This window comes from Eimeria mitis, genomic scaffold (assembly GCF_000499745.2).
Source record: "Eimeria mitis Houghton genomic scaffold, Emh_scaff561, whole genome shotgun sequence".
Classification (NCBI taxonomy): Eukaryota; Apicomplexa; class Conoidasida; order Eucoccidiorida; family Eimeriidae; genus Eimeria; species Eimeria mitis.
Window position 1 is genome coordinate 624 of NW_024015559.1, and position 14,985 is coordinate 15,608.

General features: G+C 53.4%; 4 protein-coding genes across 4 annotated transcripts; 2 read left to right on the forward strand and 2 right to left on the reverse strand.

Annotated features, from left to right (window-relative positions):
- Window positions 1–815: 815 nt before the first annotated feature.
- Window positions 816–2,861, forward strand: EMH_0016280 (zinc finger (C3HC4 RING finger) protein, putative; the record flags this gene model as incomplete). Its single annotated transcript, XM_038022827.1, is given in 3 exon segments — window positions 816–1,271; window positions 1,275–2,294; window positions 2,757–2,861. Coding segments are annotated over 3 exon segments (1,581 nt in total).
- Window positions 2,862–3,109: 248 nt separating this feature from the next.
- On the reverse strand, window positions 3,110–6,620 carry EMH_0016290 (uncharacterized protein; the record flags this gene model as incomplete). Its single annotated transcript, XM_038022828.1, has 8 exons — window positions 3,110–3,279; window positions 3,592–3,871; window positions 4,127–4,371; window positions 4,487–4,667; window positions 4,937–5,278; window positions 5,652–5,797; window positions 6,117–6,197; window positions 6,470–6,620. The coding sequence occupies 8 exons, from the start codon at window positions 6,618–6,620 to the stop codon at window positions 3,110–3,112; spliced, it is 1,596 nt and encodes a 531-aa protein (XP_037878682.1).
- Window positions 6,621–9,226: 2,606 nt separating this feature from the next.
- On the reverse strand, window positions 9,227–11,460 carry EMH_0016300 (actin-like family protein ARP4a, putative; the record flags this gene model as incomplete). Its single annotated transcript, XM_038022829.1, has 4 exons — window positions 9,227–9,447; window positions 9,633–9,804; window positions 10,011–10,293; window positions 10,574–11,460. The coding sequence occupies 4 exons, from the start codon at window positions 11,458–11,460 to the stop codon at window positions 9,227–9,229; spliced, it is 1,563 nt and encodes a 520-aa protein (XP_037878683.1).
- A 1,150-nt stretch (window positions 11,461–12,610) lies between these two features.
- Window positions 12,611–14,597, forward strand: EMH_0016310 (uncharacterized protein; the record flags this gene model as incomplete). Its single annotated transcript, XM_038022830.1, has 7 exons — window positions 12,611–12,760; window positions 12,939–13,013; window positions 13,142–13,258; window positions 13,435–13,764; window positions 13,956–14,034; window positions 14,178–14,291; window positions 14,452–14,597. The coding sequence occupies 7 exons, from the start codon at window positions 12,611–12,613 to the stop codon at window positions 14,595–14,597; spliced, it is 1,011 nt and encodes a 336-aa protein (XP_037878684.1).
- Between the last annotated feature and the right edge of the window lie 388 nt (window positions 14,598–14,985).

Here is a 14,985-nt window from a genome sequence, read left to right on the forward strand (position 1 = left end):
GGGACTCCTCCTGCCTTACACGCTCATCAGGTGTATATACAGCCCGAATTCCCGCATTGTCATCTCTCGTGCCATCACTCCTACGGCGACGGGGGAGGGCAACAAGGACGTCAGCAGAATAAAGGAACAAGAGCAGAGGTACCCGCCCTCTTTTCCTTTGAGGCTCAAAAGGNCAAGGACGTCAGCAGAATAAAGGAACAAGAGCAGAGGTACCCGCCCTCTTTTCCTTTGAGGCTCAAAAGGGCTTAGATACACTAAAAGGGACGGGTGCATAGTAAATGCTTCTAAAGGCTGAGTGATATTCGGGGGCCCCACGGGGGCCCCCCGAGCGCCATGAAGCAGCCCCGGCGTTAGCCGTGATTGGGTTGAGTCTCAGACAGCGATTTTTATGGTGCTTCCCTCCCTTTTATTAGTAATATAATGTTTAAAAGGAGTATTGAGAGGTAATTAACGGGCCTTACGTCGGGGGGTACGACGGGACCGCCGCGCCGCTGAGGCGCTGGGGCGATCTCTTTGCTTGACCAGCTCTGCTCGTTCCTCGTCCCCCATTTTTCTGCTTAATACGTACCAGATTTGGTGCGATTACTTAGCAGGGAAAAGGGGGGACGGAGACGATCGCTCTTCCCTACCTCGCGCTCCCGCTACCTCATACTATAACGCCTCCCTCCTCCTGCGTGTCGTCCTGTCTCGAGAGGGTCAGGAGCTGATCTGCATCTCTATTCCTCCGATTTGACGCATTATGGAGGCAGACCCGTCTTTGAAAACCGGTGTAGGTGCAAGTAGCTCCTGCGGGCACTCCTGAACTACGTTTTCTGATGCAGCGTTCGCCGCGGCCCACGACGCGGCCTGCTTGGCCTGCAGCAGCTGACGCCTCAGCTGGGCCAGCCGTCTCTGTGAGCGATGGCTCTGTTACCGTGGCTGCGGATGCATCCCGGCGCCAAAAGAGAGGGCGGGTTGGCGGGGTAGCGCAGCGGACGCCTGCTGCGCCTGCTACTGCAGAGTCGGATGAGGACTCAGAGGAGGAGCAGTGCATTGCGTTTGAAGGTGACGAAGGGTTGGACGTTTCGTTTCCCTTGAAGGCTGTGGAGAAGCTGTTTCGGTGTCCCCTCTGCAACGGCTACTTCAGGGATGCCGTCACCATCAAGGAGTGCCTCCACACGTTCTGCCGTTGGTGTCTGTACGATTACGTCGAGGGCGGGGAAACTGAAGAGGTCTGCTGCCCTTACTGTGAAAGGAACATGCAGATGATGACTCCCCATAGAGATGGTGAGGCNGACTCCAGACATTACATGCCGCGAATAACAGCAGCTTGCGTGGCGGGCGCGGGGAGCGTGGTGAGCCTGAACAGCAATAGCAGCGGCACTTCAGCAGCAGCAGCAGCAAATGCAGCAGTCCTTTTCGACCGCACCATGCAGAACCTAGTGGACAAGTTGTTCCCGCACTTTGCGCAGCAGGAGCGCCTAGAGGAAGAGGAGCTGCAGCGATTCATGCAGCAACACCAACATAAACAGCTTCCGCCTGAATACCTCGTAGGAGGTCTCTCATCCTCCGGCACCCTCAGGCGCGAGGTCCTTCCGCACAAGCGAGCGAGGCTAGAGGCCAGAGCAGTCACAGAGGAGGCGGGTGGACCCCACCATCTAGAGCCTCCCCTGCCGCCTGGACTCCAGCAGCCGCAACAGCAACAGCAGCAGCAGACCGATGACGTTTCTCGTGGCGAAGTGCGCAAGGAACAGCGCGAGGGCTTGCGTAGCAGCAGTGCCGCTTCTCGAAATCAGCAGCAGCAGCAGCTGCAGCAGTCGCTCGATGAGTTTGTTGACCAGCTTCTGGGTTCCCCCACTTGCTTTGACGAACAGCAAACAACAGCCATTGCGCTGCTGCCGGACACATACCAGGGCCAGCTTATGGAGGCCCGCGTGCAGTACCAAGGCTTTCAGCTTTCCCATACACCTCCAGAGGGCTCTCAGATTGGCGTTGGGGGTGCCCAGGAGTCCGAAGACCTCTTGGTTCTGCCTTTGAAGCTCCCGCATATTGATCGCCCATACTTGCGGGTGCCCAGCCGCATGACCGTACAGCTGGTGCTGCGTTACCTGGCATCGCAGCTGCAGCCGCTGCTGTCTCTGGGGGGCCCATCGGGGAAACGACGGGATGGCACCAGCTCTTATCTAGGAGGAGGTGTATGCAATGAGCGTGTGGGTGAGTCTTCGATTCCCTCTGATGACCCGCTTGACCTAGAGATGGCACTGGAGCTGACTTTAGAGGGACGCGTGCTCGGCAGGAGCCACTCCATAGATTTCGTACGCAAGGCGCGCCGCCTAAACTGCACGGGAAGGTGTTTGCTACTGCAGTATAGATATTCAGCCCAGACAGAGGCTAGGGTTATTACCTACCACATCTCTACGATCGAACGAAACCTAGGGAATCGACAGCAAGCCCCCTCTCCAGCCTTTGAAGAGGGGCATCAATTAACAAGCCACCCAGCGGCTCCTCCGTGAACATCGGGGAACATCATTCCCTGCTGGGCTTTTACTTTTATCTCAGAGCTGCGCGGCTTTGCAGAGGCGCCGCTGGAAGCATGAGGTCTCTAGTTTTGAAGCTACCGGCATGCGCAATGCATGGGGCTGTAGTAGTGTCTAGCACAGCGGATGTTGCAGTGGATGCAGGCAGCGCTCACACCAGCAGCAAGCCGGATACCAACTGCTTAGACTGTAGAGCCGAATGTGGAGTTAGACTAGCGCCTAGGGGTGGCTGTAACGCAGGGCTTTCAGCGAAGCTGCAAAAACGGCCTGATGGTTTCTGGAGACTGTTTTCTATCTGTCTGTGGTAGCACGACTTCTCAGCCACTGAAGTTCGTTGTCGAATAGTGTGAACTGGTGAGGCACACCGCTCGAAAAATGCGGTTTGCCCGGAGGTGGACCCAACACTGCTCACGAACAAGTGCCCCCAGACGAAAGCTAAAGCAGCAACACGCACGGGCCAACCACGCGGCAGTCCTGGTTCACCCAACGGCTGGCACTACTTAGAGCGGCTCCCATGATTACAGTGGTGGGTAGCAACGTGACCCCCAGCTCGTCATGCACGCTGGAGGTAACGAGGAGTCGTCGACCCGGTCTCATGCATCGGTTGCCGTCGACGGCGCCACAGCAGCCAGCCGCTGCTGCATCTGAGCGACAGTTTTTTGTGCCCATTCAACGCTGTCTAAGACTGTCTTCTGCAGCTGGGTCACCGCGTCGTCTGCCCGCTTGACCCAGGCCTGCAGCTCCTCTTGTTGTTTCTCCAACACTGCACGAGACAAATACGCATTATGCGACGGCGATTGTTCGCAGAACATACTGCAAAGGGCTGTTGATTTAAGCGTTAGTCCTCGTGCACGGCTGGATGCACACACGCTTGTCCGCAATCCCTTAGAAAATTGCTTCACGTTAAACATTGTGTTCCGAGAATTTCGACGAACACGACTCACATACTTGGACTGAACTGTGTGGGAGGTACTCCTAAAATTGCCAACACAAACTAATCATAGACACCTGACACCAAAGGGTTCATCTCGAGCCTTTCGTGTTCGTTAGCTGACCTCTTCGAACGCTCACTCACCCGACAGACGGACGGCCACACCGCCGGCTTCTTGGTGGATCCCCTTGAGTAGCTTTAGCCGTTGCAGCACGGAAGGCAGTAGGGCAGCTGGTGCTTTCCACCGTTCGCATATGTCGTAGAGATCCTCGACCCGCTGCCAGTCACTGGAAGAAGCAGAGCCGCTCGCAAGTCCCTTCCCTGGCTCCATCCCGGTTGCACCAGAGGAGACCGTTAACCCCTCCGCGGCCATATCTAGTTCGTGGCGGCGCTGCTGGAGAGCATGGAGCTCTAGGAGCAACGCCTGCATGCAGCACCCCAGCCATACCATTTCTGCCTGCTTATGAGCACCTATTACTGACCTGACTGCTCAGTGCGTCTCTTTTGTTGTTTCTAGTGGCACATGGAGACCCAAGCCTCCTGGCAGCCGTCAACCCATGGCCCTGGGGGTTCCATAGTTCTTTTGTTGTGTCTGTATTTGCCTTGCCTGAACTCGTTTCTGAAGACTCTCGATCTTCTGCTGATCCAGCAATTTCATGCGCTCTTGCATTTCGGTTACAGCCTCGAAGAGGTCGGCATGGGGAAGAAGACTCATCTTCTGGAGGCCGATTTTGTTCTCCACAAATGCAAGTCGCCGCTCTAGAGAAGTGATGCGGCTCTGCTCCATCATTGGGGACAGAGAAGGCACGCAGTACACTTCGTAGGCTGTGGTTGGGCCTGTATTGCCGCCCCCATCTCTCTTGCTGGGACCCGCCTCGTTCGGCATGTCCGACGTGGCTAACGCCGGAGCCGAGGCATTTCTTGCTGCACGCAGACCCTCCCGCAGCCCGACCCCTCTGTGCCACTTGCATTCCGATGCTGTTGCTGCTGCAGCTATTTTTGCATACGACCTATACAGATACTGAAGTGGGAAACTCACGAGAAGCGCTGCTAGGGGGAGGTGGGGCCCCTTTCCCTTCTCTCCCAAGCGTCCGCTGCAGCTGGGCAGAAGCTGCAGCGAGGTGCTGCTGCAGCAGGGCTGTTCCAGATTTCATTCCCGTAACGGGTTCGATATGCGAGACTAGCGCTTCCGTCCTCGTGTCGCTCAGCACGCTCGCAACCTCGCACCCCATACGCAAATCAGCAACGACGGTTAACGAATGAAGCCCGAATTCGGCAACAACATTTACACAGGTAATGAACCGCCAAGGGACTGGGGCATGTAACGAGAGGACCTGGTTGGCAGAAATGAGCTCATCAGAGTAATCACGGAGATTATTCGTGACACCAAAACTGGCCGACCCCACCGTCAGCGAAAACGTTTAGGCACATTCATACAGCAGGACGTTCCTCACGCTACCTAACAAGGTGTACTTAAAAACAGCCGTACTTGCATGCGCAGCTTTTTCAATTCTTCTATGAGGGACAGGGGGTCATGGCCAAAGAGAAGGGCCTCCTGAGCAGCGGGTGGGAGGCGACGGGTGTGGTAGTGCACATGGTGGGTTCCCAAGTGCTTTGCATCACTAGACTCCTCTCGTGGTTCTCCAAAAGCAGCTTCTGCCGGTTGGCTGACCGATTGCACCTCGGACCGGTCCGAAGCCGGCACTCTTTCCTCCACAAGGAAAGAAGAAACAAAGTCCAGCATCTCCTCAACTTCCCCCTGCAACCGCTTCAGTCGCCCTATGGGCGTTTCGAAAGTACTTTCCGGGAAGTCCGAGACAGCCGAATCCATCTAAGACTCGCAGACCAGCCAACAAATACATGAACGCACAGCCGTACCACAGCCGCACCTTGCCTAAATTTACCAGGCACTGTACACAGGAGAAGCAACCGGCAGGCAAGGGCTAACTCCAAGAGCCCCGATAAGCGTATGCAACAAGAAAAGTTGGTGCCTCCAACTACGGAGCCACGGTGCGTGAAAGCAAATGCCTAAGTCACCGCAATACCAGCCAGATAAGGGATGGGATGTGGCATGCGCGGTTCCTCCTTCTGTCGCACCAACCTCACGCAAAGCACAGGCCTTGAGAAGTCTACGAGGGCAATGGGTGCCCCATGAAGAAAGCCGCAGTCTTAGGAAAAAAGTGAGCCCTTCCCGTCTTACTCACCGATCCCTCCTTGCCTGCGCGGCTGCCTTTCAAGGCAGCGTGCTGAGTCCGTTGTCCCCGCACCTCCAAGGGACCCGAGTCCGAGGGGCCCCAGCCTTGACGAGAAACAAAGCCATTGCGGAAGGCTGTACTCTTGTACGTCTTTCCTGAAGAACCGCATATCTCTCCAAAACGTCATCGTAAGTGCGCAGGTGATACCCGCTCCCTATCTTCCCCTCCAAAGAGACATTTGCACTTTTTGTGCAAGTCGCACGGACGCTCTACACAGGCGAACCACCAATCCGGCCGTGTTGTATTATTTGCCAAACGCACTGTTGATGAAAACCGGGCATTCCGAAAGCGAAACAATAATATACACTTATATATACAATATATATATATATATANATATATATATATATATACAACAATGTATACGCATTAAATCTTCATCTGTTAGATGGAGAAGCTCTGTTTGCTGTTTACCTCTGAAGAACTCGTAGGCAGTGCTCGGGCTGACCTCCGAGTCGTCGATTTCTTTCGCACCTCTTGTTAGCCGATACGCATCTGAGGGTAAAGAAGACGAATTCGTTGCATCGAATATTAGCATTCACTATTGCTTGTCTACCTGTTATACGTTTTACCATGTGCGAGAATGTCTCCTACAACGGATGCTACTGCACTACTGGGAACAAGACACTGGCGGGAATGCCATTGGAGCGCGTGCACGAAGCATCGAGTACCAAGAAAATGCGCCGACAAAATGCCTCCAGGTCACATAGCTACTCGCCTTCACAACAAATACGCAGAAAGTATGCACGAGAAACGGATTGTCTTACCTCTATCGAATCCGTCTTGAGAGGAACTGTCATGAATCAGTACAGAACCTGGGTCCGGGGTGTACTCGTAAACCTCTTTTCCCCCGGCCCCATTAGCGCCCATTAGCAGCTCAGCACCTTTCGAAGGATCGAATGAAGTGCTTTCGTTCATCCTTATGCAGTGAAACCACAACAGTAGACGGGAGGGCGATTTCTGAGTTAATATGAAGTCTACCGCTTTGGCTTCCTTCCCCTGCAACCGATAACACCGCTGATAACACTGGGTACCAACTTGTCAGGAGTCTGATGCAGGATAAGCACCGCGAACCAGGAGACCTCCGAAGGTTGCCTGCGGTCTACAACCTTCAGCAGCCAGCATGTAGCGGTGAGAGCGGATGCGGGCCACAACCGCGCGGGGCATCGAAGTCTACTTCGAAACCCTTTAACACAGTCAGCTGCTGCATCTAGCGTAGCATTCTCCTTATGTAAAGCCCTTCGGATCGCGACAAGCAGTTACGCTGGCACCGGCGCAGGTTGCAGTATGCATCAACGCGCCCGTTCCGCGGTCTTTGTTCTCTTTATTGGCAAAGGAAAGAAATGTAAACGCTGATAATAAGGCAGTTCTCGCGATTTAAGCAATAATGTTCCAGAACGGCGAGCACGATATGCTCCGGGCACAGCGTCACGTGTCAATGGCGCGACCGGCAAAGAGAGGTAGCGAGGGTAGGGGACACTGTGAGCTCCCCTAGAGACGAAAAATGAGAAGAGCAAAATATATTAACTCAAACACTAGCTGAAGGGACTGACTCACAAGAGCAAATCGTTGCTGCGGGCCTCAAGCCCCCCGACTGAGCAACTGGCTGGGACACAACTGGCTGGGACAGTGCTGAATATGTCTGCTCACAGGTATGGTATTTCCTTCAAGGCAAAGGCTGAAAGAGGAAGAAGAGTTCCTTTATCAAATGCAATCAAACCAGTTGGTATACATGTATTGGAAAACTTCGTCTTGTTTCAGTGGTCCTCTTTTGTGGCGATTGCCAACAGGCGGGTAGTGGGAACCCCATGAGGCAGGAACAACGCCTTTCTTCACCAGGTTACTCTTGTTATCATTCAACACATGCTCAGCAGAAACAATTTGATGAAGTCAAAGCAACCCAAAAGGAATCGAAGTACCTTCTACCCCCTCAACACATCGCAACAGTTTAGAACGGCCTAGTGGGCAACGACCCGGACAGACACAAATTCATGTTCCCCAAGTGCTCCAGTACATCTACTGGCCACATCCATGGGAAGGAAGTGAAGGTTTTCTATTTGTACTAGACTTTATCCGTCTATTCTTGTGTTAACGGAGTCGAAAATGTGTCAAAGCACAAGCCGTGCTGTGTGGCCCATACACAACGCCTCCACAAAATCCGCGACACCCTTGTCAAGGGACATTGTACGTGTTCTACAAGGCTTGACGACGCCACGCCGTTTGCTTCTATGGACAGAAGTAAGCACGTTGACTTGCACTAATTTGAGAAACGAGCTGTCGTTATTAGGTAACCAAACTGCAGCATGAGATCTCGCATGTAAGCGATTACGCCCGAGCGACATTCAAGAGTTAAGCACACAGCGTGCGTTTTTTAATGCCGTAAGAGCGCCCAGATGCAGCAAGCGTCAGCTGATCCACTGCCCGCCGAGTGTGCCACCTGCCTTTGTGTCTACACTTGGTGGGGCAGCCTCAACGAATCCACTATCGCATGCGAAGGAAGAGTGATATGCGAAACCCCTTCCTTAGCGAATACCTTACAGCACCAATGTAGCTTACTGCGGTGGTTAAAGGTGTCTATCATTTGCGGCGCAGCGCGCTCCACCGGTTGCGGGGCAATGCCACTTTCTAGCCGGGAAGCAGAATAGCCAGGGGGAAACCAGGACAAGAAAGCCATTGTAAATGGTGGAGCCTGACTTCAGTCAATGACACAGCATGGCAGTCGAGGTATGCGGCGCAAGCTGGAGTGCTTACGCAAAATATGTTTTGTTGGTAGTGCTAGCACATACGCAAAGTTGAGAACAAGCTGCCCGCCAATTAGAGGTCCCTGTGAATTCATGTACAATGTACGTAGTGAAAACAGTGGCTACTGTCCGTCTCTGTAATGTGGCACGACGGAGGTAACACAGCTTAGTTGTGTTGAGCTAGTCTCATACGCAATGTTGCTGGAGTGGATGTAGGGACAAACTACGCCTACGGTAAAACAAAGCCGAAATGTCCTATTTGCAAGCCGCCCAGTCAACCCAAGCAGTTAAGACAAAAGGAGTGATTAGGTCTAAACGCCCAAAACGCGGTATTGCGTTCCTGAACTACGGCTGCTATCGCCGAGGAGCAGCGAAAAGGTGGTATAAGCACTGCCGCAGCCCCATCTGTTCTTGCGCACGAAAAGCACCGCTTCCTTGTTATGCATGCCTCTGAAGCACGGAAGAACCAACTCGGTGTTGCATAATATCTGTGCATGTGGGCTTCGAGTGGTGCGCATACCGCCGCAAGCACCGCCATAAGCATGCAAAAACCGGTGGTTCGCCTCTCTCGGACCGGGGTGATGCAACAATCATACACACCGGCCAGCCTGTGCGCGCCTCGCTGTGCGCAGTTTGGGAAAGCGATAAATAGTAGACAGTTCCTCCACTCCGTTTGTTGTGCTAAGCGCCGCACACGTCCAGAGCGGGAGAAAGACGAAAGCCTAGCCCGTTTCTCTACGAGGGCCGCTTCCTGACACACTGCATGCTCTTCAGGAGCCGACCTTAGTAGCATTTCCGCTGAACAACCGCTGGCCCATGCTCCTCATACTCATCGCGGCTGCACCATGCAGCCTGGAAGGAGCTCAGACTTGCAAGCATCGAGCCCCCAACCCACGCAGAAAACCGGCGTTCCTGCGACCCAGGCACCGCAAGCAACCTAACTTTCTGGCCTCCACAGACAGCGGGATCGTCCACCAACTCTCGGTTGACCCTCTCAACCATTCCTAAGGGCACATGCGCACGGAGAAAAGGAAAACCGTAGTGTCTTGGCTCTATCCCTCCAGCCCCACGGTGGCGTGTGAGCCACAACAGCAGTGTTACTTAACCCTACAGCCTTGCGGGGTTCCAAAAGAGTCCAGCATGACGGGTGAAGCATCCTGGATATATATATACGTGTATTAACACACACCTGGTATGCAGGAACAGCCTCCCGTGAGAATCAATACGCTAAGAATGTCGCGATTCCCATCGGTCTCAACCGCCTCCGCCACTTGTCGTACTGCCTCCGGCAGGCCGGGAAAGCCACCACCGCCACCCGGCACTAATGAAAGAAACGCGGGATAGAACAGCACCTCAGGAATCTGCACATTCCCACAGAAATACAGACCTGATGTTAACGGGAAGGACCTGAAGCAACCAATTACGGTGTCAGCGCCTTGACCACAGCGCTGCCCCAAGTGCAAACAACAACAAGAGCGTTGCAGAAGTGAGGAATGCTCAAGAGTGAATGTTGTGCAAACAAAACAACACCAACAAGCTGCACTTGGTGACCTGCCTTCATGGCTACTTGATCCGCCTCCAGGCGTGTGCCGTCTGGCAGCTCCATGATGCCCCCTTCGCTACCGCTGCCGCTAGCGAGCAAAGCAGCAGCGGACGCTCCTGTCAAACACGGGAATAGGAGCTGGGATGTTGTGGGACAATCTGGGGAAGCACCTGCAGCACCTCCACGTCTCTTCGCCTGCTGCTGTTGGCTAGGCAAGAGTATGGGCTTTCGCGCAAATGTTACATCTCGTGGGTCGTCTGCTACGCGGCATAGCCCTTCCTTTAGAAAAGACAAAGTTTGCATGCGGCTGCACACGAACACAAAAAGAAAACCGGGCCCATGGCCAGCAAGTGGCAGGCATCTCCCTAACTATTTCGGTCAACAGAAGCCTGACAGATAATCCAGTAGCTGCGCTGGGCGCCCATGTCACCATACGCATACTCCGTTTACCACATTAAGTAACAAGTGGAGCAGACGCAGGCGCATATAAGGCGCTCCCGCGCTGCGGAACCAAGACGGCATGCGAACTGCCCAGTCATATCAGCATCGCTACACCCCGTCGGTGTATTTCTTGCTGAATAGCTTACCTCCAATGCATGTAGGAAGCGTGAACGTTGTCCCAATCCCCCGGCTTGTCTAATGTAATCTTCGACATCCGGCCTTGGGCGGAAAAACGGGCGAAACTGGGGTGTACAGGGAGGTTGTGCCCCATAAGGATTGAGCTAAGCAACTGACTCATTGCATCTCCACCCACCGGCCACTCTGTAACATGCTGGTCTAGGACGAATGAATCGGAAACTGGGGCAATAGAAAGGCCAGATGCCCCCACGTCGATGACCATTGCGCTACTCCTCCCCAACGCAACACAGGACAGAAGAGCCCGTTTCGCTGTGTACAGAGATCCTACCTGCAGTCCTTCAAAAAGTATCTCAGCCATTTTTTCCCTTATGCTTCGGCAGTGTATATTTGGTTCGGAAATGAGCAATGGCTGCTCCCGAAGGTCTGCCCCGATGCCGCACAATTCCGTGAGGCGGAGGTTGCTGTGGATTGGAGTACTTGAACCATTGGCGCTTGAAAAATCTGGCGGCTTGCCTCCACCCGTAGAGCTGAGACGACAGGAGCGTGCTCCTGTGCAGCTGAGCGCTACAAGGTTCTCGAAAGCCTCTTCGTTTAGCGTATATGTTGGGCTTGAGTCGCCCTTCCGTTTGCCACTAGACCCGCGCCAGGTCGGAATCAGCGCAGGTACCACTTCCACACCGTCCCGCCTTTCGGAGAAGTTGAGTGGGAAGATCAGATCGCGGGATGTACCGCTTCGGTTGCGGTCAGCGGCGTTCGAATCCCCTGCGCCGCCGCGAGGCAGGCGAACTCCAATACACGAATTCAGCAGTTGACACGGATTCCCCTCACCCGCATAACCCACGCGGGTACTTGCCGCCCCGATGTCCACTACAACGCTCGAAGATGCCAACTCCATTCTTCGTAAGGCTTAACGGTACCGTCTTTGAAAGTGTGAACATGCCAGTAGGGCGCGGAAGGGTGAGAGGGAGACGGCTTTAGACGGATCCTCAAAACTGCACTGTGTATAGCTCGGCAAGTGGACGAGGAAACGCGGGGCCTGTGGATATTTTGCTGCAAGGCTACCACAGCCGGCGTCCCCCCACCCCCCTCACGGGGTCATGCGCTTTTCCGCAGAATCGATCTCTGCTCCCCTTCTGTACAGCCTTTTATCTTCTCGGCAGAAGCGCACCCTGAAGTAGAGTGGCTTAGACAGGAGGCGTCTTGATGCTCTGCGCAGAGTTCGTCGGGCCACGAACACGGCGCAAGACGTCCTACGAGGGTTTTACCGGCACGCCTGCTGCTGCCAGAACACCTAGAACACGATTTGTGTCTTCTCCCTTTCAGAAACTGTTGTTAAGTTGCTTTTGATGCGGAGATATATCTCCTTTTTGTGCCGCTTGAAGGCCCCAGCCGAGCAGGTTTCCCCAGAGTCTGTTGACAATGCAAGCAACTCAGCAGCATTCACAGATTGTAAACTTCCTGACAAGCATGGACTGAACAAAACACATTCATATATCCCACTGGATAATGTGTGCCCAATTATCTACGGTAAGACTGGGGGCCCGGACCCTCCGCATGCGGTCACAGTAGACGCTGCTGTAAAGCCCGCGAGGGCTTGGCGCTGCCCTTGTCTATGCGTTCAGAACAGCCTGAAGCTTCTAAATACTGACAGTTCTCACATACGCTTGTATTTTTCGCAATTGAGGGGTTGCCTACCATCGAAGACCTGGATCTGCATCGTGCTGACCTGCTGCATTTCGTTACTTTCTGGTCTTCGCCAGTTTAAATATGCATTTTACGCTTTGAAGTATCCGTTTAATGATTGACGTAGCGTTCGGCTTACTCTTAAGACCCGGGGGATTCAATTCTGCGTACCTCAGAAAAGCAGGAAGACAACGGTGTGAGTTGGTCCCTCCATGATGAGCGGCAACGAATGAGCTATGCGGATTTAGTACAGTGCTGCTTTGTTCGCTTATACCTGCGAATTCACAGGACGCTTGTACACTGGAAGGGGAACTTAGGCAGTTCCGCCTGGAGGAGTCGACTTCCCTGGGTTACCTACAGGCATGGGTTTTCCCAGTGACGGCAGTAGTGACGATGCGAAGCACAGCAACAAGAGCAACAAGAAACGGAAGGCCAAGAAAGATAAGAAATCTTCTAGAAAGAAAAAACGCGACAGGGACTCAGGAAGCGAGGAAGAAGGGAACTTCCAACTTGTGGGTAGTGTTGGACCCCTACTGTGTTGTCATTCAGAGCAGCTGGCGAACTACACAAATTGCAGCTGGTGAATGCATGCGCAATGCGACCCTCAAGGGCATTATGAAGTTTCACATGCCTGGACTGGTGATTCTGCGTATTCTTGTCCTTGGGATATGTCAACATGGTACTTTTCAGGACCAGTACGCTCAGGAAGATGTAGACCGCCTCCTTATCTCTTTGCTGCAGCTTTCTCCGCTGATGGAGACAGAAGTGAGTGGCGTACATGAAGCTCCAGTGTGCGTTTGTGATTTCCTCATTTCTTGACCAGCTTAGAGCACTCCAGTCACGGCGCCCCAGGAATTCCTGTGCTGGCCAAATTGTATTCTCTCTGGGTGCAGCTTTTGGACGTGTTCAAACAGCTGGATTCATGGGGCATCGTGTATTTGAATGACCTTGGCGATATCCGACTGCGAAAGAAACTCCGCCATCTTTTTCGCGCCCTTTTTGTTGCTGAGGTGTGACCCTCTGCGATTTTCACTCTCGGTCGAGACAAAGCACTCGCTTGCATATTTCACTCATTTGTGACAAAGCAATCACCGTCAGATATCAGTGTGCGTTGAATTCAAGACACCCAATGGTTCGTTCGAGAGCTCAGCGCGGCTTAGACGTGTGTTTGTAGGGTGCATGGCAGGTTGAGGGTGAGCAAGGCAAAGGTTGGAGGAAGGTGCTTACATGTAAAATATCGCTCTCCAAGTTTGTGAAACGTCGCTGCAAGGAACTACGTCCACGGCTTGAAGAGTTGAGCCCTCCAGTTGAAGTTCGCCTTGCTGAAGCTTCAGATGGAGGAGAGGAACAACCCGTTGAGGAGTCACGGTTCGACGCCGAGGAGGCGGAACGCAAGGCGGAAGAAGCGGTGCAGCGTTGGCGTGCTGAGCATGCCGAACTTGATGGACTTTCAGAATGTTCCGTTCCTCAGCAAGCATCTGGGCAGCAGACAGAGCCTTGTGAAGGAAAGTCTGGCGTACGTCTTGTAACGGGAGCATGGCCCTCCCCTCATTTCACGCCGGCTGCTACTTGTGGTGTTCATCTACGTATATCTCTCCTGTGCTAGAGCTCACGCTTGAGCCAATGCCTTCCAGTTGGTGAGCGGTTTTTTGTGCGAAAATGAACTGGAGCAAGCGGTCGAGAGGCGTTTGCTGTTTCTGTTTGCAGAGAGAGGAATGGATGCTTGTAGCCCCAGCCTATCTCCGTTGCCTGGCTACAAAGGATGGGCCTGATGCAAAGAGAATGCGTAAGAAGTTCCTTGAGCAGTATCCTGTAGAGTGTGCATCCCATTTACAGTTCCAGCTGTTCTAGTGAGCGTTCTCCTGTTCTCCCAGAATTCAATTCGCCAGCTCATGCAGATGTGCGTTGCGGTGTTGGGACTCGGTACAGAAATATTGCAGCAGAAAAAGAAGGATGACGAAGAAGCTGTACGCGTCAAAGCGATCATGGAAGAGTGGAACAAAACACGAAAAGTTAAGAGCCTTCGAGAACTTAAGGAGGAAGGTTTGCCGCAGACACACCCTGTTTAAATGTGGAGGCTCCGCCGCTTTACAGCAACGAAGTAGCGCTGGCCGTCATCTCGTGCTTCTATACACATGCATGAAAAGCCACACAAGAGCAATTTGTGCACATTGTGCCCTGCTTTTTCTGTTTTGGTAAACAGGCGAGTTTGCAGAGGGCGAAGAGGCCTATAAGCGCTGGAAACGGAGCATGGAAGCTGCTCGAAATGTTTGGGGGAAGCGGGCGGCAGAGCAGGCAGCTGAACAGGATTTTGTGCGTACTCAAGTCCAATTCTGGGACCCTCTGTAGTGTAAATATAGTAGAGCGTTGCACGAGTCCCATCGTGACATCTAGTCGTTAGACGACAGCAAGCGGTGACTTAGAGTTGGTTAGCGAACCCCGTGTTATTTCGTGGTTTTAGGCGCTGTTTGCTTGTCGCTGCAGCCAGAGGATGCAAAGAAGGGCCAACCGTGGCAGCGATTTGATAGGGAGCGTGACTTGCAGGCAAGGCTTTGTAGACACCGCCGCAGCGCCAGCCAGCACTCTCCTCACACAGATAGTCCAAGGTTCTAAGCGCGCCTTCACCGAAATATGCAATTAAGCTTATAGGAAGACTCCATAAAGCACATTGGTTTAGTTGTCATTCGCTTGACACCGTGCGTATTCCTATGCATGCTTTCGCAGACAACACGGCAGG